Genomic DNA, 26,223 nt, shown 5'->3' with positions numbered 1-26,223 from the left:
CTACATCTAGGCTAGTTATGGTGTAATTTCCTTATGCATTTGAATCCTACTTTCGTAGTGAATCAATTATACTCATAACTAATCCATACCTATTTTCATGGTTATGAAATTAGCTACAAGTTCATTTCTTCAATGAAATTACATGAAATGAATCACTAAAAACCACATAGATGCACCTCTACTTTCGTGAGTGTACTCCCTATGTTTAGCACTTCTTGAACTAGTGTTAAATCTCAATTTCCATTGCAGAAACAACACCTTAGATAATCACAATTAATGGTACCAGATTAATCATGATTTAAAGAGCCAAAGTGCTAAATAACTTGCTCAAATCGTAGCAATCAAATAACCAAACAATTAACACTAACAATCATAGAAAGTTCAACCAAACCCAAGGTATAAACTTTAGAAACACATAATGAAAACAAAATCCAGAACTTGTATATTAACTAAACTTGGAATCAAATACAAAAGATAAAGAGTTTGGAAGGAATACAACCCTTGTCACATGAGCTTTCTTCCTTGCCTTCTTCATCCTCCATCTTCATCCTAATCTAGATAATAAACAAGAATGGAAAAGCTACACTACTCTATACTAAGCTAAACTAACACTAGGGAGATGAAAGAGCTACATTTCTGTAGCTTCAAGCTTTCTCCCGTAGCTCACTCTCTATTTTCTGCTATGGATTCCCCATCTCCTTCCTTTCTTTCTTGCAATGAATTTGGCTCTTTAATGATGAAAGGTGGTCAAGAAATGAGGATTACATCTCCCTTTTACAGCTGGGAATGTTTCTCACATGTATAGCATCACATGTGAGTTGGTGGGAGTGAAATTGAGTTTTACGCGTACAGAGCAGCCTTTTCTGACCGAAATCCGGCCATAAATCCGGCCTTAAATCCGGCCAAATTCCGGCCGGATTGATACAGTGACCATTTGGTCACTTCTGGTTCAATTTCCAGCTCTGCTCCGATTTTGACTCAATTTCAACTGCATTTTTCTTGATGATAAAAGCTGATTTAGCTCTTGACCAAAACATGAAACTTGTAGCCCTTTGAGTCAGCTTTCCAATGCATCAAGAATCACCTCATTTGGATCTGTGTAGGCTGCGAAATGACTGAAATACCCTTACCTGCTCATTGCCCTGTTCCAGCTTCGACCAGTAGAAATTTGCTATTGTAATTCGGAATTTTGACCTGGAAAACCTTCAAACTGGATTTAGATGTCTTCACCAAAGTTGTAGATCTATCTCTTATCTTCAAATGGGTTCAAGAATCATCCCAATCCGATCATTGTAACTCAAGTTATAGCCGAAATACGAAAATGTGTCAAAACTGTCAAAATACACAAAATCCAAGTAAAAAAGTGATAAGAACCTCATTTAATCACTTAAAAACATTTATTCACCAATTATAGCCAAAATGATTCATATTCTTCCAATAATATAACCAAAGTGACTAAAAATAATATAAAATGTCATACAATTATTACGTAAATTAGTCACTTATCAAACTCCCCCACACTTAAATCATTGCTTGTCCTCAAGCAATTCACACATAATCAAATGCAATGATTCAAGAGGTGAAACAATATATGCACTTTTGTCAATTTTAATTCCTCATGACCTGGAAAATAATCATTATACAATTGTTCAAATTACATTAAATACTCATAATATCAAGTAAAGGAAAGATAATTATACCTTAATTCAACAAGTTAAACTTAATCTCTTACCCCAACCTAATTTCACAAATAAGCAACCCACATAGTCGATTTATAGCCTTCCTCCTCCTATAATCATCTTTTTCTCAAAATTTTACAATTAAGAGGGATTTATTCATACTAATTTTACTTAAATAGTGAAAATGCCTTTTTACGCGAAAATCGACACTTTTAGGTGAAGATCCCCGGTTACTCAACATTTCACTTATTCAAGTTGCTATGCATACTCTTAATTCAAATACCTTTTTACGCGAATGTCGACATTTGTAGATGCCAACCCCCGGTTACTGGGTACGAGAATCATTGGAGTAGAACAATTTTTATTTACTTTCTTTTCTTTTCTTTTTTTCTTTTTTTTTTTTTTTTAAATAAAGGACAATAAATAGATATTCCCTCTTAGAAAATATATAAGAACAATCAAAGGAGGAGTATAACCTTTTATCAACTATATCAATCACTTACTTATAAAATTAAGTAAAGAGAAGAAATTTCATTAAACATGTAAAATTATAGGCATAATTTTCCTCACTTTACCAAATATACTTTCTAAAATGTAAAAATCCTAATTGCATAATAATCATTTTCAAGTTAAATGAGGACTAAACTTTCCAAAATACATATAAAGTTTCAACAATTGGAAGAATTAAACACTTAAGGTTGGAATACTTTGGCCCTTTTTGAAATAAAAATGAAAAAATTGAAGAACTTTTGGGCCATAGTGAAATATTGGACAAGATGTTAGAAAAATTTTGACGGAGTTTCCCCATATAAATGGAAGAAAACTCCCTGCCAACAAACCCAATTTCAATCAAATTATCCACATGGCAAATAATTCAAACACAATTCCAACATTTCTAAGCATTTAAATCCACAAAATATCATCACCTAGCAAGTAAATGCAAGTTCAATATTTTCCTCCCCCACACTTAAACTTCACATTGTCCTCAATGTGAGAAAAGAAAAATAAATAAAGAGTAAAAGAAAATACTGCTCAATTGAACTTGCGCAATCCGACTCCATGTCCAAGTGATGAATTTCCAACCTTAAGTCGTCTGAATCACTAACACCACAACAGAGATGAAGATCACTGGGATTAGTTCACACAAAAGAAATAAAGAAAATCACAAGAAAGTAAACATCACAAGTACTACAGAAAATAAATGAAAAACTAGTGGCAATGTCACGAGGTGACGATGACTCCCTCAAGTAGTTGCCTGGTCAGGTGAAGATGGTGGAGTCGGAGGAGCTTCAATACCCAACTTGGTCTCGATGCGACGAAGACGCTCGGAGTTCCGTTTGTTCTCTTGGCGGCTCTTCTTCACCTCAGCCTCGACGCAAAGCAGCTTGTCCATTATTTTTTTTCAGAAACGATCGAGTGTCTTGAGGTGAGGTTGGAGGACGTGAGGAAGACGGCTCAGTTGAGACCGGTGGGGTGGTTGTCTCAACCTCTTGACCTTCTTCAATTCGTGCAATTTCTGCTTCCTCCTCCTGCCTAATGTCTCCATGAGTGCCCCCTTGAGTTGAAGGACCACCTAAATCTTTACTCTTCAGAATGAACCTGCAAAAATCTAGTGTAAAGATGTCCTTCTTCTTGAAACCTGTAGGGATAGCGTTAGAGAAATCCACTCCAGCCCTTTGGAACTTCAAGGTCAAAAACCGAGGATATGGGAAAGCATGTTTGATGTCGTTACTACGAACCACAGTCCACATGTGGTTGGTGATAATGCTTCCCAATGGAATGCCCTCGATGTTACCTAGACCATGCTCCATTTTATCCAAGAAGTAGATGTCACTTGTGCGCGCCTCATTGGTTCCACTCGCCCTCGGGATGATGTTGGAGGAAAAGAGGTAAATGAGAAGACGTTGCGACTCCGGGAATGACGAAGTCAATACGGAATATCGCCCAGTCGTCCGAGTGGCTCTGTACTCAACCCCCAAGCGTACAAGTGCCTCAAGCATGTTCCAAGAGTCCAAGTCATTGGGTTTGAAAGCTTTCTTCAAATCTACCTTGCGCCCCACATCCGAAACATGAAGATAGCTTTCCAAATCAGCTCTATGGACTCGAATTTTTCTCCCTCGCACTGTACTGGTAATCACTTCCGTGTCGTGGTGAAAAACCTTCTTGTCCTCCACATTCGCATAGAATTCTCGGACAAGCTCCTCATAATAGAAATTTGGGATGTTAAAGAAGTTTTCCCATCCCAATTTGGCAAAGGAAGCCTTGAGATGGTAGACCTCCTCAACATCCGGAGTGACATCTTTCTCCACCAATACCTTAGCTCCCCTCCTAGCATTGTACCAAGCTTCATTTTCGGAGGAGGTAAAGCGCGACTTATCATATGGGACTTCCTCCTCTTGTTCCCCTTGGACCTCTTGTTCCTCTTGTTGTTCTTGTTGTTGATTCTCCTCCTCGGATAATGGCTCGTCTTGAAGCGTAAGGCGTCTACTCGCTTTTCTTTTCAAGCGCGGTGGTCTAGACGTCGAAGCTTCTCCTCTCCTATTAGGAGGTGATTTCACTGCACCTTTCTTAGTGCGAGCCATTGTACCTAATTAAAATTATTAAATGTTAACTTCATTGAATTGGTACATTTCTAAGTAAAGATAATGAAAACTCATTCACTTTTACCTCTTTATCTTTAAATAGCCAATCTTATCAACTTACTCACATAATAATTAGCAATTAACTTCACAAGCAAGACTTTACAATTGATTATCAACAACAAATGCTTCTTTCATTTTTTTTTCAAATAAAACACTTAAGCATAAAATGTCCAAATAAGTAGAGAAAGCAATTAAACAATCACACAACTTACTCCCAACTTAATGACCTAAATAAGCATAATGAAATGCTAAAAAGCACCTTAACCATGAGTTTAGACTTAAAAAGGTCATTAATTCAACTTTAATCAAATTTTCTAGAATAAACATGCCAAAAATCAAAGGATAAGCTAATTAAGCCTAAATTTAGCATGTAAATATCCTAGACCAATCCATTACTCTCATACAATTTTCTTCAATCCAATTGCCCCAAAAATTTAGCTAATAATTATCAAATCAAATTAATTCTCAAAATTAGCTAAAAATTGCTAAATTCACCAAATATTCACAAACCCATGAGTTAAATATCACCAATAATCATCAATAAGCTCAATAACATCATAAAAAGCATCAAACTTCACAAAATGTAAAAAATTCGAAATTGCCCAAAAATAGAAAAAAGTGAAATTTGGCAAAATTCAAATGACAACATTTGGTGAAGATTTGTTACCTCAAACTTGTTGGTAGATGATTAATGATGCAAATGGTGAAGAAACCCCCAAAAATTTCACTCCAATTTGACCCCAAATGAAGAGTTCAAAAATTTGAAACCCTTGTTCTTTTCAAGCTCAAATCCGAATTAGAAATTGTTTTTGAAGGAATTTAAGCTATGGAATCAACTTACAAGGAAAAGGAAAATGTTTTGGTGTATTTAGTTTGGAGATTGGATGGTGAAAAGAAGGTTTTTAAGAGTAGTGTGTGTTCAAGGTGTGAGTGTGTGTGGAGGTTGAAGAAAGGAGGAAGAAGGAAGCTTAGGGAATCCGCGCACGGATTCCCCTTATTGCACGAAATTGGCTAGAATCCGGCCAGTTTCCGGCCGGATATACGGCCGGATTATCGGCCGGATACTGGCCAGTAGCCACGGAAATTTTTTTAAATCTTGTTGGGTAATCCGGCCTTTAATCCGGCCTAAAGTTGGCCGGATTGTTGGCCGGATTTGCTACAGTACCTCTTTTTTTTTTTTTTTGAATTTCTGCATATCCGGCCATAAAATGGCCGGATTTCTGGCCGGATTCTGCTGCGAAAAATTTTCTGATTGCAGAAGTTGATCCGAGGGCTTGGATCCATGTGGATCCGAGGGCTTGGATCCATGTGGATCCGAGGGCTTGGATCCATTGAATCTGCACTTATTGCAGAATTTTTGTAATTTTCAGTTTGACCTCAATTCTTCAAAATACACCCTAGATCATTTCTATGTCAAAATAAACCATTCGCGCACATGTAAAATGATCTAAACATGCATTCTAAACCTCTTTAATGCATCAAAAACCACAATTACTGAATTTGAGGTATTGAGATCTTTGATCAAACTTCGCCTTTTTCACCTCTTTTGGTCACTTTTCCAAAACCTACAAATGAAAAACAACAAAATTACTCAAACTTATGCTTTAAACATAAAATCACTCCAAAGTAACACTAACTTAAACAAGCATTGGGTTGCCTCCCAATAAGCGCTTCTTTAAAGTCAATAGCTTGACTATTTCTCCTCATTTTTCAAGGAGATTTAGTTAACGAATAATCCACCATTTTAGGCCGTAGTGGATCATTAAATGGTGACTTTATAGCCAAAGCCACATGATCTAATGATGTGAGAAATGAAAGTGACTTACCTATCCCAAGTGTTTCATAGATATTACCTTGAATATACACCACTTGAGAACTTACCAAAGGAAATGTCATAAGAGTATCTTGGGCAGGAATACCTTTAGAACCTATACTTTCACTGCACTCCTCAAGAGGGGTGAAAAATGAGTCATTAAAACTCACCTCTTGAGGCTCAAAGTTAGTTTCAAAGGTATTATCATGTGAAATGGATATTTGCTCATTGAAATATAATTGAGATTCATCATTTTCATCCAAATGCAATCCATTTTCACATACAACATTTCCACCATTCATGCTAGGATCATTTTGCAAATTATTAGAAGAAATAACTTCACACAATATATTCAATTGCTCATGTATATCACCAAAGTGAGAAGCTAATTCATCTAACCTTTCCTCAATCCTATCAAAACGGTCGGAGGTTGCATTTGCTAGCTTTTCTATGGCTAAATCAAATTGATTAGAAAAATTTTCTACAGCTAGCTCCCAAGATGCATTAGAATCATTAGCTAATGGTTCACTTTCTAACTCCCAAGGTAGAGGTGCATTAGCTAATGGTTCACTTTCTAACTCCCAAGGTAGAGGTGCATTAGCTAACTTCTCTATTGCCAACTCCCAAGATGGTTTTGATTCATATTGGACACTTTCAAGTTGGTAATCATAAAAATATGAATAATCACTATATGTACATTGATTATCCCAACCATAAGCAGGAGAATTGCTCCAATTAGCACTATATTGATCAAAACAAGGATTGAAATGCTCTAATTCATCATAATAATCCACATTTTGTGCTTGCATACATGTATTAGTAGCATGATAACCTCCACACAAGTCACAAATCACATGATAAGAATTAAAAACATTAACATTCCTCCTCTGCTCAATTTCATGCATCATGGTGTCCATTTGAACTTGTAACTTAATTACATCAAATTTTGCCTTTAGGCACCTTAAACCATCTTCAAAAGACATACATTCAGTAAATTCTTGGTTACCTCTATTAAAGGAGCTTTGCACTTGGTAACCATCCATTACCAATCTTCCATTTCTCAAGCATTGTCCTCCAAATTGTCCTACCCTTCTCATCACCTAAAATTGCTTTTAAACAACTTAAGAGCAAAATTAGTAAGAAGAATAGGTGATAAAACACATACACATATAAAACACAGAAAATAACATTCACAGTATAACTAATAATATGTCTAAACTAATAAAGTTACTCTTCACACCGATATTGCCAAATCTTCCCCGGCAACGGCGCCAAAAACTTGACGGGTATTTTACATACGTACAAGTTAAAAAAAAATGAATTACACCCGTTCACTGCAAGTATACAGATCAACTAGTAGTTTAGGGTATATATCGGGTCGATCCCACAGGGAAGAGTGAACAATTACCGGTATTACTAAAGCTTCTCTATTATTTAGACTATCAATGAATTATAACAAATTAAAACCTACTGAAATTATGCAAGAAAATAGCAAATGAAAGCTCCTTAGGTTGTGGTATCCCTAACTACTCATGCAAGTGCTATATTTGGATCATTAAGTACTACATCTAGGCTAGTTATGGTGTAATTTCCTTATGCATTTGAATCCCACTTTCGTAGTGAATCAATTATACTTATAACTAATCCATACCTATTCTCATGGTTATGAAATTAGCTACAAGTTCATTTCTTCAATGAAATTATATGAAATGAATCACTAAAAACCACATAGATGCACCTCTACTTTCGTGAGTGTACTCCCTATGTTTAGCACTTCTTGAACTAGTGTTAAATCTCAATTTTCATTGCAGAAACAACACCTTAGATAATCACAATTAATGGTACCAGATTAATCATGATTTAAAGAGCCAAAGTGCTAAATAACTTGCTCAAATCGTAGCAATCAAATAACCAAAAAATTAACACTAACAATCATAGAAAGTTCAACCAAACCCAAGGTATAAACTTTAGAAACACATAATGAACACAAAATCCAGAACTTGTATATTAACTAAATTTGGAATCAAATACAAAAGATAAAGAGTTTGGAAGGAATACAACCCTTGTCACATGAGCTTTCTTCCTTGCCTTCTTCATCCTAATCTAGATAATAAACAAGAATGGAAAAGCTACACTACTCTATACTAAGCTAAACTAACACTAGGGAGATGAGAGAGCTACATTTCTGCAGCTTCAAGCTTTCTCCCGTAGCTCACTCTCTATTCTATTTTTCTGCTATGAACTCCAATCTCTCTCCTTCATTCCATTCTTCTTGCAATGAATTTGGCTCTTTAATGATGAAAGGTGGTCAAGAAATGAGGATTACATCTCCCTTTTACAGCTGGGAATGTTTCTCACATGTATAGCATCACATGTGAGTTGGTGGGAGTGAAATTGAGTTTTACGCGTACAGAGCAGCCTTTTCTGACCGCAATCCGGCCATAAATCCGGCCTTAAATCCGGCCAAATTCCGGCCGGATTGATACAGTGACCATTTGGTCACTTCTGGTTCAATTTCCAGCTCTGCTCCGATTTTGCATCAACTTCAACTGCATTTTTCTTGATGATAAAAGCTGATTTAGCTCTTGACCAAAACATGAAAATTGTAGCTCTTTGAGTTAGCTTTCCAATGCATCAAGAATCACCTCATTTGGATCTGTGTAGGCTGAGAAATGACCAAATTACCCTTACCTGCTCATTGCCCTGTTCCAACTTCGACCAGTAGAAATTTGCTAATGTAATTCGGCATTTTGACCTGGAAAACCTTCAAACTGGATTTAGATGTCTTCACCAAAGTTTTGATCTATCTCTTATCTTCAAATGGGTTCAAGAATCATCCCAATCCGATCATTGTAACTCAAGTTATAGCCGAAATATAAAAATGTGTCAAAACTGTCAAAATACACAAAATCCAAGTAAAAAGTGATAAAAACCTCATTTAATCACTTAAAAACATTTATTCACCAATTATAGCCAAAATGATTCATATTCTTCCAATAATATAACCAAAGTGACTAAAAATAATATAAAATGTCATACAATTATTACGTAAATTAGTCACTTATCAGTCTCGTTTCAAAAATTAATTTTTGAAAGCCTGTTAAGTGAAAATAGTGCACGTGCGTTTGGAAAGATAATCGATTTGAGAATACACTGAGCTTGAAAAATTGGAGATACATGCATTAGTCTTAAAATAGGTATTTTTATGATTAAGTGCTCAAGTGATAGTTAGTTGTACCATCGTTATAAGAATTTCTTAGAAATTTTGTTTTATCACGTTTAATTTGAAAATACGCGTTTTCACACGCACGATTTAATTGAGAGACTTTAGACCATTATTTTGGGACAATTAAGAGTGAATAACAATAGTATATATATACAAGTGCATTAGAGGTTTAGTGCACTAGTGAAACAAACCCGAGAGGAAACGAGCACGAAACGCGCGCGTTCGCGCGCTATTGAAAGGTTGACTTTTGGAACCAATTTTGACCACAAATATCAAAGCTTCCCACGGAAGCTTATCATCAGCCACCATTCTTCTTTTCCTTCTCAAACCAGCCGTGCAACACCAAGAGAAGGAGACCAAAGTTCCTTCTTCATTTTACCTCTCAAACTTGCACCCAATCACTTGAAATTTCTACCACAAACTCACAACAACTTGGAGATTCACCTAGGCAAGGAGAGGAGCTTCATTTCCATGGTTTTCTTGGGCATTCATTGGACCAAAAATTCTGTCCTAGTTCATCAAAAGAGGTAATGGACGATCAACCCCTCGAATCTTAGTTTACGGAAGTTCTATTACACGTATATACTCATGCATGTTAGTGGGTAGCATTATTTTTGAGGAAATTGGTTGTGTGGGCTCTATGAATTCCCACTTTTGATGGAAGGTCTGATTTGATGTTGGATGATGAAATTAATGGTGGTTTAGTGCTTATATTAGTGGATTAATGTTGTATTGTTGGTAGAAAATCAAAAGAGGTGCTTGGAGCAAAAGTGACCATTTTACCCCTGCCTTGTCCGAGCCTTTTTGTGCAAACTTTTGAGGTTCTAATGGCTTTTTTCTGTTGTTTACATGTTATATGAATTGTGTAGAAAGTTTCATTGAAAAATAACATGATTTGGTTGATCAAATGAATTGATTTCCAAAGTTAGCAAAACTGGAAAATGATTCCTGTATTGCCCAGGCAGTCATTTTGTATCGGACATAACTCTTTGGTTTGATGTCGAAATCAAGTTCCGTTTACGGCACTAGAAACTAGACAATTCCAGCTTTCCATTGGTATAAAATGTATGACCTAGTTCCACTCGAGTGAGCCAAACCATTCGTTTGAAAATTGCTATTCTGTTTCGTTGCTCTTCAGGAGGCAGGACATGAACTGTAACTTGATGCTCAAAAAAAGAGTTGCTTGTGAATAGATTTTGAAAATGGTTTCTTCTGAGAAATTCTAGCTTTATGAAAGATATTTTCAACACCACCAACTGTACTCAATTCTGAGTTGAATTGAGTGAGTTGTGTCCATATTTTGAAACTGATACAGTGAGTAAAAATCCTCTTTTAGGCTAGTAAAGGCCTAACCCTTGGTTGGGACTTGTTGTTTTGAAATTCTTGGTGTTAATCACCTACCAAATGTATATTGGATTCTTATTAGACCTGGTTATCACAAATGAGACATGTTTTAGACATTTTATTGGCTAAAGTTTTAGAAAAGAAAATTTGAAGTACAAGGCAGATTTGCCTTGAAAATTCTTGAAACTTTGATGGTTTTGTTAACTAACTTGCCGAATGAATTTTCTTATGAAATTTGACAGAGGAATAGACCTTATATGGTAGTATAATACTACTAATTTTGGTGCCATTCCGAGTCTATTTCAATATCCAACTGAAGTCCCAAAGTTCATGTTTTAAATCTGGAAAAATTCTTGATCAAGGAGGAATTTTTAGCCAACTTTGAGCTGCTATATCTTAGCGCTCAAAACTTCGATTCTTATTCTGTTTGTTTTGTTTTAAACTTTGAATATAGCTCTAATTGAGTTCCAAATTTCGGAGGCTAGTTTGTATTGTGAGAATTTTGCCGGATTTTCAAAGTTGGTCAAAAACCAACCCCGAAACTGTCTTATGTGCCAAAACAACAACTTTGAACCTATTTTTGAATACCTTCCATTTGGAATCATGGAAAAGTATATTCTAAGAAATTTTAGTATTTTTGAAGAGGTTTCCAAAGGTATCAAGTTTTCTAATTTTGGGCCTATATAATGCAAGATATGATTTTTCTAAAATCGACACCCAAAGCTGAAATTTGTCAATTTCTTAGAAAATAAGATTTTTGAAACTTGCCTTCTTTTCTCGATATCGATTGAACATTTTGAACTCGATTTCATGAAAAATGCTAGTCTTTCTCTTTAGACTTTAAAACTTCACTCTTGAGTCTCGATTATGAATAATTAAGATCCAATTCATGAATTCTCTTTAGATTGTACAACCTTCTTTGATAAGTAGGGGTTCTAAGTGATAGTGTATAATAGTTGATGGTTAATTGCTCAGGCACTCAAGGAGACCTTCAAGAGGAACTCGAAGTGGACGCCCAAACGCTTGTTTGAGTACTTAATCACTTGTTTTGAATAGATGAGTGTTCCATATAGGAATACGTAATTGGAATAAGTTTATGACATGCTTAACCCATGGTCATTAAGTGTTAAGTGCTATATGTTAAGTATTTACCACACTCATGCATATTTGAATAAGATATACTTGAATTACTCGACATGAAATATCTGAAATATGTATATTTGAACTATTCGATATGAAATACTTAAAGAGCATATTTATGTGATGACTTGAAATACTAGATATGAAATGCTTGGAGAGCATATTTACATGATGTGTTTAAATGATTAATTATACCATGGCAGCATAAGTCGATTGGAGTGAATCTTCTTGACTCTTACATGGTAATAGTGGGACACGGCCAAAGGCGGCCTATTAAAATGACATATGTCTACCAATTAACCATAATTGCCACCGTTAACCGTGTTTACTTATCGTTTTCTAATCTATTTGGTTACCTGCTTACTTGATTATCTGCTTACGTGATCACCAACTTACTTGATTACTTGACCACCTGATTACTTGATTATTATAAATGATATGCCATATGAAGTGGGCCACCGTTTTAAGGCGAGTGTGTATTTTATCTCACTCGACCTACTAAAATGATAAATTTTATCGTTCACTGATTTACTTGATTACTTGTGCATGTTGTAAGCTCTAAGCTGAACTTGGGCCCTGCCCTTGGTTACTGACCTATTCGAGCCAGGACTGGGCTCGGTCGGGTAGGTTGGAACCCTGAGCCACCGTTTCGGTATACTCGAGTATTACCACTGGAGGGATAAGGCGATAGCCAGACAGTACTGTGGGGATCGGAAGTTATAAGGTGCAGATGACCGAAATGGTTCCACTGGAACACCGTATCCTTCAATGTGTGTTTAATTTGCATAATGATAACCGTTTCATACAAATGTGTCGTACCTGTGATATGCTCAAATTACTTGTACAATGATTATTGTCTCATGTTAATATGCCAATGTGTAATCTTGAACCATACATATGATATGCTCAATTACTTGATTTATTAGAACTGCTAGAGTGTCTTGGAACCTTTCTGGGCTGTGTAACTCATCCCACGTTTTGGGTTTCTTTAACAGGGTTCGAAACCAAGAGTGCTCGTGAATTGTACTAGATTGCCTTCTTTTGAAAATTTAAAATTGTATTACAGCAGATGGTTGTAGTAAATATTCTTTTGGATTGTATTAAGCTTGAGAGCTGATTAATTGTAAGTGTGAGATATTTTAGAGTACTTTAATTATGTATTGAAGTTATTGAAGTATTTCGAGTTTTTGAATTGTGGATTGTAGTGAATCCTGGCGAGAGTTGGGCAGGCATCCCGCAGATACCCTTTGGTTCGCCTTAGGGAGAAGTGGGAGCGTCACATCTACGGATTTGATACTTATGTGGTTGACGGAGTGTCAACATGAGATGTGATCAAGACTTGGACACGACTACGTGGAATTTAGCTATTGAGAGCTACAGTATCCTTGAATTGTTTCTGTTTATTTTTCCTATTCGAAGTGTGAATTATTCAAATTTGATAGCTTTACTTACAATGTAATTGTTGTTACTACTTGGATTATGTGTTTGCATGTGTGTTTCTTGGCCTCACTGAGTATTGGTTCATTCCATTAGTTTGTTTTCCTTAACAGGAACCCGATTGGAAGGAGTTAAAGAAATGCCGACTTGAGGCACTTTTGTATTAGTGTTTTGATTGTAATCGACTATACACTTTTGGATGTTGTATATTTTTGGAAGAGTGATTGAAAATTTGAAATTGTGATGTAAGACTGGATATTTATGTATGGAAACGACTTCGTACCTTTATTCCGACTTTCATTGTTAGTATTAGCTAGGTTTGAATTCGATTTGTCTCGAGTCCTGGGGAGAGTTGGGCAGGCGTCCCGCGGATACCCTTAGGAGAAGTGGAGGCGTCACAGTTAGTATCAGAGTTTAGGTTTCAGATCTTTGTAGTGTATTATAGGCTTGAAGTTTAGAATGCCGGTCTGTAGGACTCATTTGAAAGTTAAGTGATCACTTGTAGGGATAAAAAAAAAAAATTCTGCGCAGGGTGAGTTCGGGTCAAATGGTGTTATGGTCCTTATCATATGAATGAGTAAAGGCTTAAGTACTCTTTTAGAGCGTAAGCTGTGAATCATGAATGTGATAAGTATAAATCTTTTATCGTAATACTTGGGGAAGACTAGATATGTATGTTGGGTATGAATCTCAAATAAGGTGATTTACTCTTGGGACTGGCCAACTCGAGATGTGAATTATCTTATTTCGGATTCTTGTACCCGAATGCTTAAGAGTTGAGGGCAATGTTAAGGATTTAAGATCTCCATTTGCGGGGAAAAGAACGAATCGATATTTCATGTGAATAGTTACAGGAAACCGATAGTCGTTTAGCTAAGATGGCATAATAATTAAGAGAGAGAGGTATAGAAAGATTGATAGATGGTCCTATGTAACTTAATAGGATCCTAATGCTTGATATGAGTCGAAAATGAACGAGAAAATCAGACCTACCAGTGTTATAAAGGATTGACTTAGTTGGGGGTGATGCTAGCACCAAGGCCATGGCATTTTTGTTTAACTGTGTGGCCTACTTTTGAGGCGCTTGACTTTACTTTAGTCGTGCATGACTAAAAATCCTTTTGTGGTACTTGTGTGCTATATTGTTGTAATACCCCCCCGACTTGCTAATTGTATGAATTTTAAAATATAAATACATGTTAATTATTGCTATCTCTGATGTTTTCAAGATTGGCTCCTGTTTTAAGAAATTCCTCGCGTGGTCACCTTTATTTCTTGCATTAGGCACCACTAGAACTATGGACGGACTAAGGAGTGGTCGAGACCGTGGGCGAGGGACTAGACAGGCCCAACCTTATGGGGATGACCAAGGATCGGCAACTGGACCGACTCAGGGACAAGAGAATGTAGAGGTGTAAGTCCCAAAGACAACCAAGAGGGGGGGTGAATTGGGTTATTCAAAATCTTAATCAGATTTAGGCAATTTTTGCTAAATGAAAATTTCCTTCTTTTCTAGTAATGATCAACCAAGTAGATTAGAAGACAAGAGCAATATTGATCAGAAACACAAGTATAGACAAGCAATGAGAATTTTATTAAACAGAAAAGTAAATTGGGGAATCAAACCAAGTGTCTACCAAGCTATCCTCAAACTTGAAGACCACACACTAGGAAGAGCAACTTCTCTTTGATGGAAGACGATCAACTAGATGTACAATGGAGGGAGCACTTCCTCCTTGCCCTAAGCCTCACTTAGTCAAGCTAAGAAGTTTTACAATCACTCAGAAAACCCTCAACAAAGCTACACTAAAGATCCTTTCAATCACAAAAGAAATGCTCACCAGAAATTCACACCACTTTAAAACAAATCTTGCTTTGGAGACTATTTTCTAGCTAAAATATCTCTTGAGATCTTGTAAACAAAGTGTGCAAAAGTCCTCCCTTCGTTCAGAACAGTTTGTTTTTAAAGGGGAACAGAAATGAGCTTCATTAAAGCTTCCAACGGATAGAAGGCAGATGAAGGGTCAGCTAGCCGTTGGGGCTTTCGGACGTCCGACGATCAAATCATCGTCCGAACCAATCGTCCGAAAATAGCCAAGTTGAAGTTCGGACGTCCGATGAGATTTTTGTCGTCCGACAGCACAGCGTCCGATCGTAGGCCGAGAGCTAGCAAGTTATCTTGGAATTTTTCGGACGTCCGATCTGGTTGATATGCGTCCGAGGTGTGCGTCCGATCCTTCCGGACGTCCGACAGTTTCCTTTCGGCCGTCCGACCTGATTGTCCTGTTTTTGCTTCTCATTTTGGTTGTCTTGCATTTCATGACATATTTGAACCTGATTCTTGGATAGACAAAAACACTTGTATTTGAAGGAGGTTAGATAAACATTTCAAAGTACCAAGAATGACAAACTAGACATACTTAAAAGACAGTATCTTTGATCGGAACAAAACAATGACTAAATTCATTTATATTATTTCAATCTTGTTTGCCACATCCAAAGCATCGTAGACTGGAGTCAATCAAACATATGCTTTCCTTGTTCCATCAGGCCTGATCAATCTTGGTCAGTATAAACGAACTTTTGTGATCATCAAAACCAAGAATAACATTCTCCCCCTTTTTGATGATGACAAGACAAAAGTTTGAAATGAAATTTTATGATTGCAATGAAAACTCCCCCTTTCAAAATAGACAAGAACTTCCCCTTTCAAAATAGACAAGAACTCCCCCTGTCTTAGTGAATCACAAAATTTGAAAATTTTGAAAAACTCCCCCTCACAAGGCTGCCCATCCGAGTTAAACAATTAAGCATATCAGCCAATCCAAATTTAAACAATCAATCCAACATATCCTAACATCACCAATCATCAATCATGCCAACATCACCAATTATCAATCATCACTCAATCCAATCATTTGATACCATATCTCCCCCTTTTTGTCATCACAAACGGGCAACCAATCACATCAACATATCCACAAATTCACAAATTTAGACAAGTTCACACATCAAAACTTAGACCATCAATCAGAATAGACAATCCACAAATTCATTACATTCACATAAGCAGAATAGACAATCATTCATCAAAATATTCAGACATCCATCAAAACAGTACTTAAACATCCAAAACGAAACTTAAAATATCCATTACATTACATATTCATTGTTGAATACCACGAAAACATAAAAGAGACAAACAAAATGCAAATGTCCTAAATGATGAACTAAGTGGATCCAGGTGTCCTCCGAGAGAGCTGATATTGATCAAGATCCTCCTCTTCAGTTTCTTCATCATCTTCAGCAGCCTCTTCAACTGGTGCCTTGCCTTTATCTGATGTAGAGGTGCCATGAGGAGTCACAGGGGTTGAAGAACCAGGATCCGGAATTGATGAACTTGGATCAGTGGGGTGTGACTCTTTGTCATGGGAAACTTCCTCAACAACAGGGGGGGAAACAGGAGGTTCTTTTTGTCTAGGAAGGCAGTTTGTTGCTCAGAGGACATAGTGAGCATTAGACCATGTTCTAGAAGAAGAACATGCTGTTTGAGTTCACGAAGGAGCTCAATTACTTCATCACTGGAAGAGGAAGATGCCTTAGAGGCAGATTTCCTAGGATGAATGGGAGTGAGTGGAATAGATGAAGGATCATGTGCAGCCTTAGACCTAAGTTCACTAGAAGATGCACCCTTATAAGCCCACAGATTATCTTTGAAAACAAGATTTTTCCTTTCAAAATACCCTTTTGTAAAGGCATAAGAAGATGCTTCTTTAGGACAAACACCTAGAATAGGGACTTTGTAAAACTCAAAAATCTTTTGAAGAAACTTTCCATAAGATAATTTTCTGCGAGAATCAGTGGCATAGCGAAGTAAGAACTTGCACATGACAAAACCAAAATCAATACGAATTTTTTCTTGAAAACAATAAAAGAGGTACAACTCCATTTTGTTTGCATCAGTTCTATGGCCATCAGTAGGCACAAGCAGGTTTGAAATGATAGAAAAAGCAATTAAATTCACAGGGGCCAGATCATTCAATTTAGCATCAGCAGGTGAGGAAAAACTTCTTTTGAAATAGGTTAACATTTTTGTCCCGTCAAAATGATTTGCCACAGTCGGGAGCTCTTCATAGGAAAAAAAAAATTAGCAATCTTATCTTTGCATAAACGTTCAATGGTAGTATTTAAAATGGAGTTCACACTTTCAGAGTCAAAGATTAAGTCTACCCCATTAACCCTGGAAAATATTTCAGTTTGGTCAGAACCTTTCCTTAGATTGGCAAAAAATTGATGCAACATATCAGGATAGTAGACATTTGGCATAGAAATAAGATGTGACCATTTCTGGAAAGCAAATAGACTCAGAATGCATTCTAAACCTATGGAGCGAAATTCAGAGGGGTTTACCGTTCTTTGAGGAATGACACCCTTCTGGGATATCCAGGAGTATTTGTCTTTCGCAGCATCATCAAAGAATGTAGGAGGAGGGGCTGATTTTGGAGGCGATTGAGAAGATGTCCCCTGTCCAGATTCAGGCTGAGAGGAGGGTTGTGGTGTAGGCCGTGACATTTGACCCTTGATAGCTCCTCTTTTGAAGCGTTTGGATGTCCGTTTGACAGTGGGAAGACTCTCATCCTCATCCCTGAGTGGATGCTTGCGTCCGGCAGTAACTTTTCCTCCCCTTAGATTCACCATTGTGCGAAATGTGTGGAATGAGGGATGCAAATGATGCACACAGCAGTAGGGAAGTGAATCGCACAGAAATTTTGGGACACAAAGTCCTTGAACAATATTTGACAGAGCGGTTATGAGAAAGTAGGGTTTTGAGGGAAATTTGGGAATTTACGAAATGTTTTGCGATTCGATGAAATAATTAGGAGAAATGAATCGCAATCAATCAGGAAAAGTTTTGTTTGAGTCAATTTGGGAATGAGAGCTTCAGAATGGTATGAATTTGAGAGTGAGAAATGAGAGGGTTTTCGTCCGAGAGGAAATAGAAAAGAAGAGTTTGAAGCAAATGAGGGAGAAAGTTAATTTAAAAAGTGCGCTGTTGCACTGTCGGACGGCCGAACGAAGTTGTGCGTCCGACAGTTGCGTCCGAACAGGCGCAATTCTGGAAAATGGCTGAAGAACATCATCGGACGTCCGTTCATATTCTTTCGGACGTCCGAAGACTTTGAGAAATTTTAGGATGATTTTTCGATTATTCCTAATTTTGATCTTAGATGAATGAACTGATCTAATGGCAGAGCTTTGGTAAAAATATCAGCAAATTGATCTTTAGAACAAACATAATTTACACATATGTCACCTTTTTGAACAAGATCACGAATAAAGTGCTGCTTTATATCTGTTGACCTTGGTTGATCAGTCCTTGGTTTTGATGATTAACAAACCAAAATGTAGATTTGGGCTAATGTTTTTATGTGAGCAATTTGTTAGAACAGATTCTTGTGGCACAAAAGAAGAAGCAAAAACAGGGCACTCATGTGGGACGTCCGAAAGGAAGCTATCGGACGTCCGAAAGGATGAAAAACCACGCATCGGACGCACATCGATCGCATCGGACGTCCGAGAAATTTCGCAAAGATTTGATGACTCTCTGACGACGTTCGGACGCATGGTTCGGACGTCCGACCAGGTGGTTTGGACGCAGGGTTCGGACCGTTCGACAGGTGGTTCGGACGTCCGACAGGCCAACGGCTAGTTTTGACAGCATTTAATATTTGACCGTTGGAGAGTCCTTTTGGCAGCCATTTCTCACCTCTATAAACACCCACAAAGCACAAGAAGAATGAGACTTTTGCCAACACAAAATACAAGCTTACAAAGTGAGATTTTTGAGTAGAAAGATTCTTGTTGTTGTATAAGGGTTTGGGGAAGTTGGGTTGTGAGGTTGCTGCAAGTGAAGGTTATTCTCTAGGAGGAGTAAAGGCTTGGGTGAAGGTGAAACTATCACTTGAGTGGTAAAACCTTGGTAAGGTTGCCTCATTTGTAAAAATAGTTCTTAAATTGGGTGAGTGATCTTTCAAGTGAGGCTGTTGAGGTTAACTAGAATTGTTTTGTAAACTCCTTGGCTCACAAAGTGGTGTTTGGGGTGAGAAGGAGTGAGGCTTCACATGTACAGTTTGGTTATAGCATCGCCATCTATTGAAGAGGCTATTGTATTGATATTTGGTTTGCATTTCCTTATCTTTTCTCTTTAATTAAGTTTTCTTTATTGTGCTTAAATTTGATATATCTTTGTGCATCATGTGAAATTGTTTGTACTCATTGGGTTGCAGCCCAGGACTTACAATTGGTAGTCAGAGCTTGGTCTCTTTTGATAAGCTTAACCGCTTAGAGAAAGATCATGGCAACCATAAAAGTTTCTTTTAGAAGGGCAATCTATTGATAGACCAACTAATGTTTAATGGTTCTCATTTTAGCATGTGGAAACAAGAATGAATGATTTTCTTACAATCCGTTAATATTTGAATTATGGTATGTGGTAGAAAATGGTCGCTTATGAAGCTAGAATTAGTTGGACTCTACCCACGCAATTTGAGTAGATTAAAAGACTAACAAGAATTGAATGAAAAGACAGAGATACCTTTCTTTGATGCAAGGCCATGTGTAATTGTACAATGCATTAGATGTAAATGAATCTAGTAGATAAAGGTTGTAAATCAGCTAAAGATATTTTGGGATAAATGTGTGTATTTATGAAGGAACCAAGATATTAAAGAAAAAAGAAATCTTGCCTTGTTTCTCAATATGAAATTTTCAAAATGCATCCTCTTGAAAATGTTGATAAGATGTGTAGTAGATTTTGTGACATTATTCAAGATCTTAAATTGCTTGGAAAAGAATATTCTTTGGGTGAGAAAAATAGAAAGATTTTGAATGCCTTGCCAAAAGAATGGGAAAACAAAATAAATGCTATAGAAGAGGCAAAGGATTTAAATTCTATGTCCATTGAATCTCTTGTGGATACCCTAACCTCTTATGAATTAAAGCTGGAATTCAAAGTGCAAGAGGAAGAAATGCAAGAATGTATAAGAGAGGCATAGCTTTTAAAGCATCTCAAGTGGGGGATAACCCATCCTTCATGGGTAATGAAATCATGGAAGTGGACAATGATATAACTCCTCACATCAAAAGTTTCAAGAAGATCTTCAACAAGAGATGTTCAAGAGGAGATTGCAAAATTACATGGGATGAATGCAATTCAAAAAGAGAAAAAGAAGAGTTGGCCCAAATGGCACTAATGGCCGTTGGAGAAGATGAGGTAAGTTCTTATCACTCTTCTTGTGATGAAGATAATGAAGATGATGATGTGAAAATTCTTATGATTAAAATGCATAAAAGTTTGAGAAAATCTTATGCTAAAAATAAAGATTTGAAAACAAAAATAAATGATTTGTTGGAAGAAAACTCCAAACTTTTTCAAGAAAACAAATGTTTGAGAATGGAAAATGATGATTTAAAAAATCAAAAAAATGTTTTGAAAAGGAAGTTGGAAGAGAAAACAAAGTTTTATGAAAAAATGTTGGAGGAACAGAATTTGTTAAAGAAAAGAATTAATGACTTGAACGAATTTCTCCAAAATGAAAAACAAAAGTTTTCTCAAACAAAAGAAAGCAAATCTTTTCAAGGCACAAATAAGTTTGCTATGATAAGAAGTAAGAAAATTAGTTGCATTAAATCCACCTATGTGCAAAATACTTCTATCATGTGTCACTTTTGTTGCAAATTTGGACATATGCAAAATGATTGCTATGTAAAGAAAAATATGAGAAAAGGTATGAAATCCATGTGGATTGCTAGATCATGTTGTATTAACTCCCAAGGACCCTATAAAGAAAGGGTACCAAATGAAATTTCTCATATTTAGGTACATCATGAAGATTTGATCCAAGAAGTGCTATATGGTTGTAAGTACAATTGAAAATTTTGATATTCAATATGGTCTTGATTTGAAAAATAAAGGGGGAGTTTGTTTTTGATTGATGCCAAAAGGGGGAGTAGGATTTATTGAAATTTCTTTGTATGTTGGCACTTTCTAAGGGGGAGCTTTATTTGAACTTATTTGATAAAAGAAATCTTCATTTTGTTTGTCATCATCAAAAAGGGGGAGATTGTTGACCTTGGTTGATCAGTCCTTGGTTTTGATGATTAACAAACCAAAATGTAGATTTGGGCTAATGTTTTTATGTGAGCAATTTGTTAGAACAGATTCTTGTGGCACAAAAGAAGAAGCAAAAACAGGGCACTCATGTGGGACGTCCGAAAGGAAGCTATCGGACGTCCGAAAGGATGAAAAACCACGCATCGGACGCACATCGATCGCATCGGACGTCCGAGAAATTTCGCAAAGATTTGATGACTCTGACGACGTTCGGACGCATGGTTCGGACGTCCGACAGGTGGTTTGGACGCAGGGTTCGGACGTTCGACAGGTGGTTCGGACGTCCGACAGGCCAACGGCTAGTTTTGACAGCATTTAATATTTGACCGTTGGAGAGTCTTTTGCAGCCATTTCTCACCTTCTATAAACACCCCAAAGCACAAGAAGACATGAGACTTTTGCCAACACAAAATACAAGCTTACAAGTGAGATTTTTGAGTAGAAAGATTCTTTGTTGGTTGTATAAGGGGTTGGGGAAGTTGGGTTGTGAGGTTGCTCAAGTGAAGGTTATTCTCTAGGAGGAGTAAAACCTTGGTGAAGGTGAACCTATCACTTGAAGTGGTAAAACCTTGGTGAAGGTTGCCTCATTTGTATAAAATAGTTCTTAATTGGGTGAGTGATCTTTCAAGTGTAGGCTGTTGAGGGTTAACTAGAATTGTTGTAAAACTCCTTGGCTCAACCAAAGTGTGTTTGGGGTGAGGAAGGAGTGAGCCTTCACATGTACATCTTGGTTAGCATCGCCATCTATTGAAGAGGCTATTGGATTGATATTTGGTTTGCATTTCTTATCTTTTCTCTTTAATTAAGTTTTCTTTATTGTGCTTAAATTTGATATATCTTTGTGCATCATTGTGAAATTGTTTGTACTCATTGGGTTGCACCAGGACTTACAATATCTATGTGCTTTGTCCTAGAATGATGAATAGGATTTTTGGTCAAATTTATAGCACTAGTATTATCACAGAATACAGGCATGCAGTCATACAACAATCCAAAATCATTCAAAGTGTGCTTCATCCATAAAAGTTGAGCACAACATGCACTAGCGGCAATATATTCCGCTTTGGTTGTAGACAAAGATATTGCATTTTGCTTTTTGCTAAACCAAGAGACTAAACAATTTCCAAGAAAATGACAAGTTCCACTAGTACTCTTTCTATCCACACGACAACCTCCAAAATCAGCATCCGAATAACCGTATAGTGCAAACTCATTAGATCTAGCATACCAAAGACCATAGTCTAATGTACCTTTCAAATACCTAAAAATTCTTTTTACAACATTCAAATGTGATTCTTTTGGACAAGATTGAAATCTAGCACACAAGCAAACAGCAAACATAATATCAGGTCTACTTGCGGTTAAATAGAGTAGGCTTCCGATCATACCTCTATATTGCTTTTCATCCACATGATTACCTTCTTCATCTTTGTCAAGCTTTGTAGAAGTGTACATTGGAGTTCCAACTTGCTTTGAGTCCTCCATGCCAAACCTTTTCAGCAACTCCTTGGTATATTTTGCTTGATTTATAAAAATTCCCTCAAGAGCTTGATGTATTTGAAGTCCAAGGAAGAAATTTAATTCTCCCATCATACTCATTTCAAATTCACTTTGCATAGTGGTGGAAAAATCCTTGCATAGATACTCATTAGTAGCACCAAAAATAATATCATCAACATATATTTGCACAATAAGAAGGTCATTCAACACTTGCTTAGGAAAAAGTGTGGTGTCCACAACACCCCTTTTGAAACCATTTTCAATCAAAAAACCACTTAGTCTTTCATACCAAGCTCTTGGAGCTTGTTTTAGACCATATAAAGCTTTAGATAGTTTAAACACATGACTTGGAAATTTTGTATTTTCAAAACCGGGGGGTTGATCCACATATACTTCTTGATCAATAAAACCATTTAAAAAGGCACTTTTAACATCCATTTGAAACAATTTGAAGCCTTTAAAGCATGCAAAAGCAAGAAGAATTCTAATAGATTCTAATCTTGCTACGGGAGCAAATGTTTCATCAAAATCAATTCCTTCTTCTTGTGCATATCCTTTAGCAACTAATCTGGCTTTATTTCTTACAACAACACCTTTATCATCTAACTTATTTCTAAAAATCCACTTTGTGCCAATGATAGGTTGATTTTGAGGTCTATCAACAAGTGTCCAAACTTCATTCCTCTCAAATTGATTAAGTTCCTCTTGCATTGCCAAAATCCAGTTTTCATCCTTTAAAGCATCATTGACATTTTTGGGTTCAAAAAGAGACACTAAAGCAAAATTGTCAATCAATTTTCTAGATGAGGAACGAGTGTTTACCTTCTCGGATGGATCACCAATTATAAGCTCTTTTGGATGATTTTGGCTGAATTTCCAAGCCTTGGGAAGATCTTTGAGTGGATCATCATTTTTGTCTTCATCTTCCTCTTCTTGATCATTATGAACTTCATTTTCCATTTCAGTTGCTGCTGGTTTAGAACTTCCTTCATTTCCAATTGACAGCTTTTCCATTCCTGCTCGAACACCTACATCATCATCCTCACACGGACTTTTGGAATTATCATCATTGGTTTCATCAAATGTTATATGTATAGCTTCTTCAATCACAAGAGTCCTTCTATTAAAAACTCTATATCCTCTTTTATTCTCACAATACCCCAAAAATATTCCTTCATCAGATTTTTTATCAAACTTACCAAGATGTTCCTTTAGATTCAAAATAAAACATTTACAACCAAATACTTTGAAATAACCAACTGTAGGTTTCTTATCAAAAATCAGCTCATAAGGAGTTTTCTTTAAGATAGGTCTCAAGAGAATTCTATTCATCACATAACATGCAGTGTTTACTGCTTCAGCCCAAAGATATTTAGGCAACCTACATTCATTTAACATAGTTCTAGCAGCCTCTTGGAGAGTCCTGTTTTTCCTTTCTACAACACCATTTTGCTGTGGAGTTCTTGCAATAGAAAACTCATGAGTTATGCCATTATGATCACAAAATTCTGGAAAACCACAATACTTGAATTCTGTTCCATTATCACTTCTAATTCTAACAATTTTTAATCCAAGCAGATTTTGCACTTTAGCAAACAATGAAGTGAAATTCTTGAATGCATCATCCTTATGAGCAAGAAATATTACCCAAGTGTATCTAGAATAATCATCTACAATCACAAAATAGTATTTCTTACCACCCAAGCTAGAGATTTGAGTAGGCCCAAATAAGTCAAGATGCAAGAGTTCTAAAGGTTTGGAAGTAGATACACACTTCTTTGGTTTAAAAGAAACTTTTGTTTGCTTTCCAAATTGACATGCATCACATATTTTATCCTTTTCAAAACTGATTTTGGCAAGCCTCTAACTAGCTCCTTTTTCGAAATTTCCTTTAGTAACTCCATGTTAAAATGACAAAGTCTTCTATGCCACAACCAAGGATCTTCATTTGAAGCTTTAAGACATTTTAAGCTAGAAGAATCAATTTTATCAAGAACCACAATATATATGTCGTTGAACCTCTTACCTTTGAACACAACATTGTATTTGGAATCAAGCACAATGCATTCATGCTTTCTAAACAACACATTCAAGTCTTTATCACACAATTGACTAACACTAAGCAAATTATAACTCAAGTTATCAACTAAGAGCACATTATGAACAAAAGTTTCACCATCCTTACCAACATCACCTATTCCAATTGTTTTAGCTTTCACATCATCACCAAATGTCACTTTTCCACTTGATCTTGATTTCAGCTTTATGAACAAAGAGGGATCACCGGTCATATGCCTTGAACAACCGCTATCAATGAACCATTTGGACTTGTGTGAGCATTTTTCCTGAAAAGAGAAAGTGTTTGGTACCCATTTTAATTTTTGGGTCCATAATAGTTAGCATTATATCTAACTAACCACATGCATTTCATCCCTTTGTTCAGATTTCTTTTCACATAGCAATCACTTTTCAAATGCCCTCTTTGACAACAAAAACCACACATAATGGAAGAGTCCTTAACATGTACTGGTTTGACATATCTCAATCCACCTTTTCTATATGTTGTGAAACCATGTGCATTTTTGTTGTGTGCAAATGTTCTTTGAAAAATAGTAGGATGTGTAGGTGACATGTTCCTTTTGATAAACTCCTGCTTTCTTGCTTTCAAAGTCTCATCCAAGTTGTCCATTCTCCTTTTTAAATCACCATGTCTTTCCTTCAGCATTTTACAAATATTTGTCTTTCTATCAAGCTCATTCTGAACATCAAATCCGGCTCTTACAAGACATTCATTGTCAGTCTTTAGTTGTTTATTTTGTTGAAGGAGACATGCATTTTCATGAATGAGAAAAGCAATTTTCTGTTTTAGCTGCTTGTTCTTATCATAAGATTCCTTCAAAGCATTATGCAGTTTTTCAACAAAGGATTCAAGATCATCATCTTCTTCATCATCACTTTCAGATTGAGAGTGTATGGAAGTTACCTCATTATCTCCAATAGCCATGAAGGCCGTTTGAGCTGATTCTTCCTCTTCTTCAACTTCCCCTTCAGAGTTGCATTCATTCCAAGTAATCTGGAAGTTGTTGAATCTTGGCTTTCGATCAGCTTTTCCATCTTTCATTTTCTTCATGGGGCATTCGTTTGCATAGTGTCCAGGCTATCCACATTCATAGCATTTGTCCACTTGCTTCTTGTTGAATTCTTGTTTTCCTTTGTTCCTTGCATTTGATGAATAATTTTGGAATTGATTGCTAGGTCCTCCCTTTCTG

The 26,223-nt window shown here is 36.5% G+C and overlaps 1 protein-coding gene across 1 annotated transcript; it reads right to left on the bottom strand.

Moving 5' to 3' along the window:
* Positions 1-3,043: 3,043 nt before the first annotated feature.
* Positions 3,044-4,261, bottom strand: LOC113751974. Its single transcript, XM_027296117.1, has one exon. It carries the CDS (start codon positions 4,259-4,261, stop codon positions 3,044-3,046), a length of 1,218 nt encoding a protein of 405 aa, XP_027151918.1.
* Between the last annotated feature and the right edge of the window lie 21,962 nt (positions 4,262-26,223).

Source organism: Coffea eugenioides, chromosome 11 (assembly GCF_003713205.1).
Source record: "Coffea eugenioides isolate CCC68of chromosome 11, Ceug_1.0, whole genome shotgun sequence".
Lineage (NCBI taxonomy): Eukaryota > Viridiplantae > Streptophyta > Magnoliopsida > Gentianales > Rubiaceae > Coffea > Coffea eugenioides.
The sequence above is the reverse complement of the archived record's forward strand: the minus strand, read 5'-3'. Positions and strand labels throughout refer to the sequence as shown.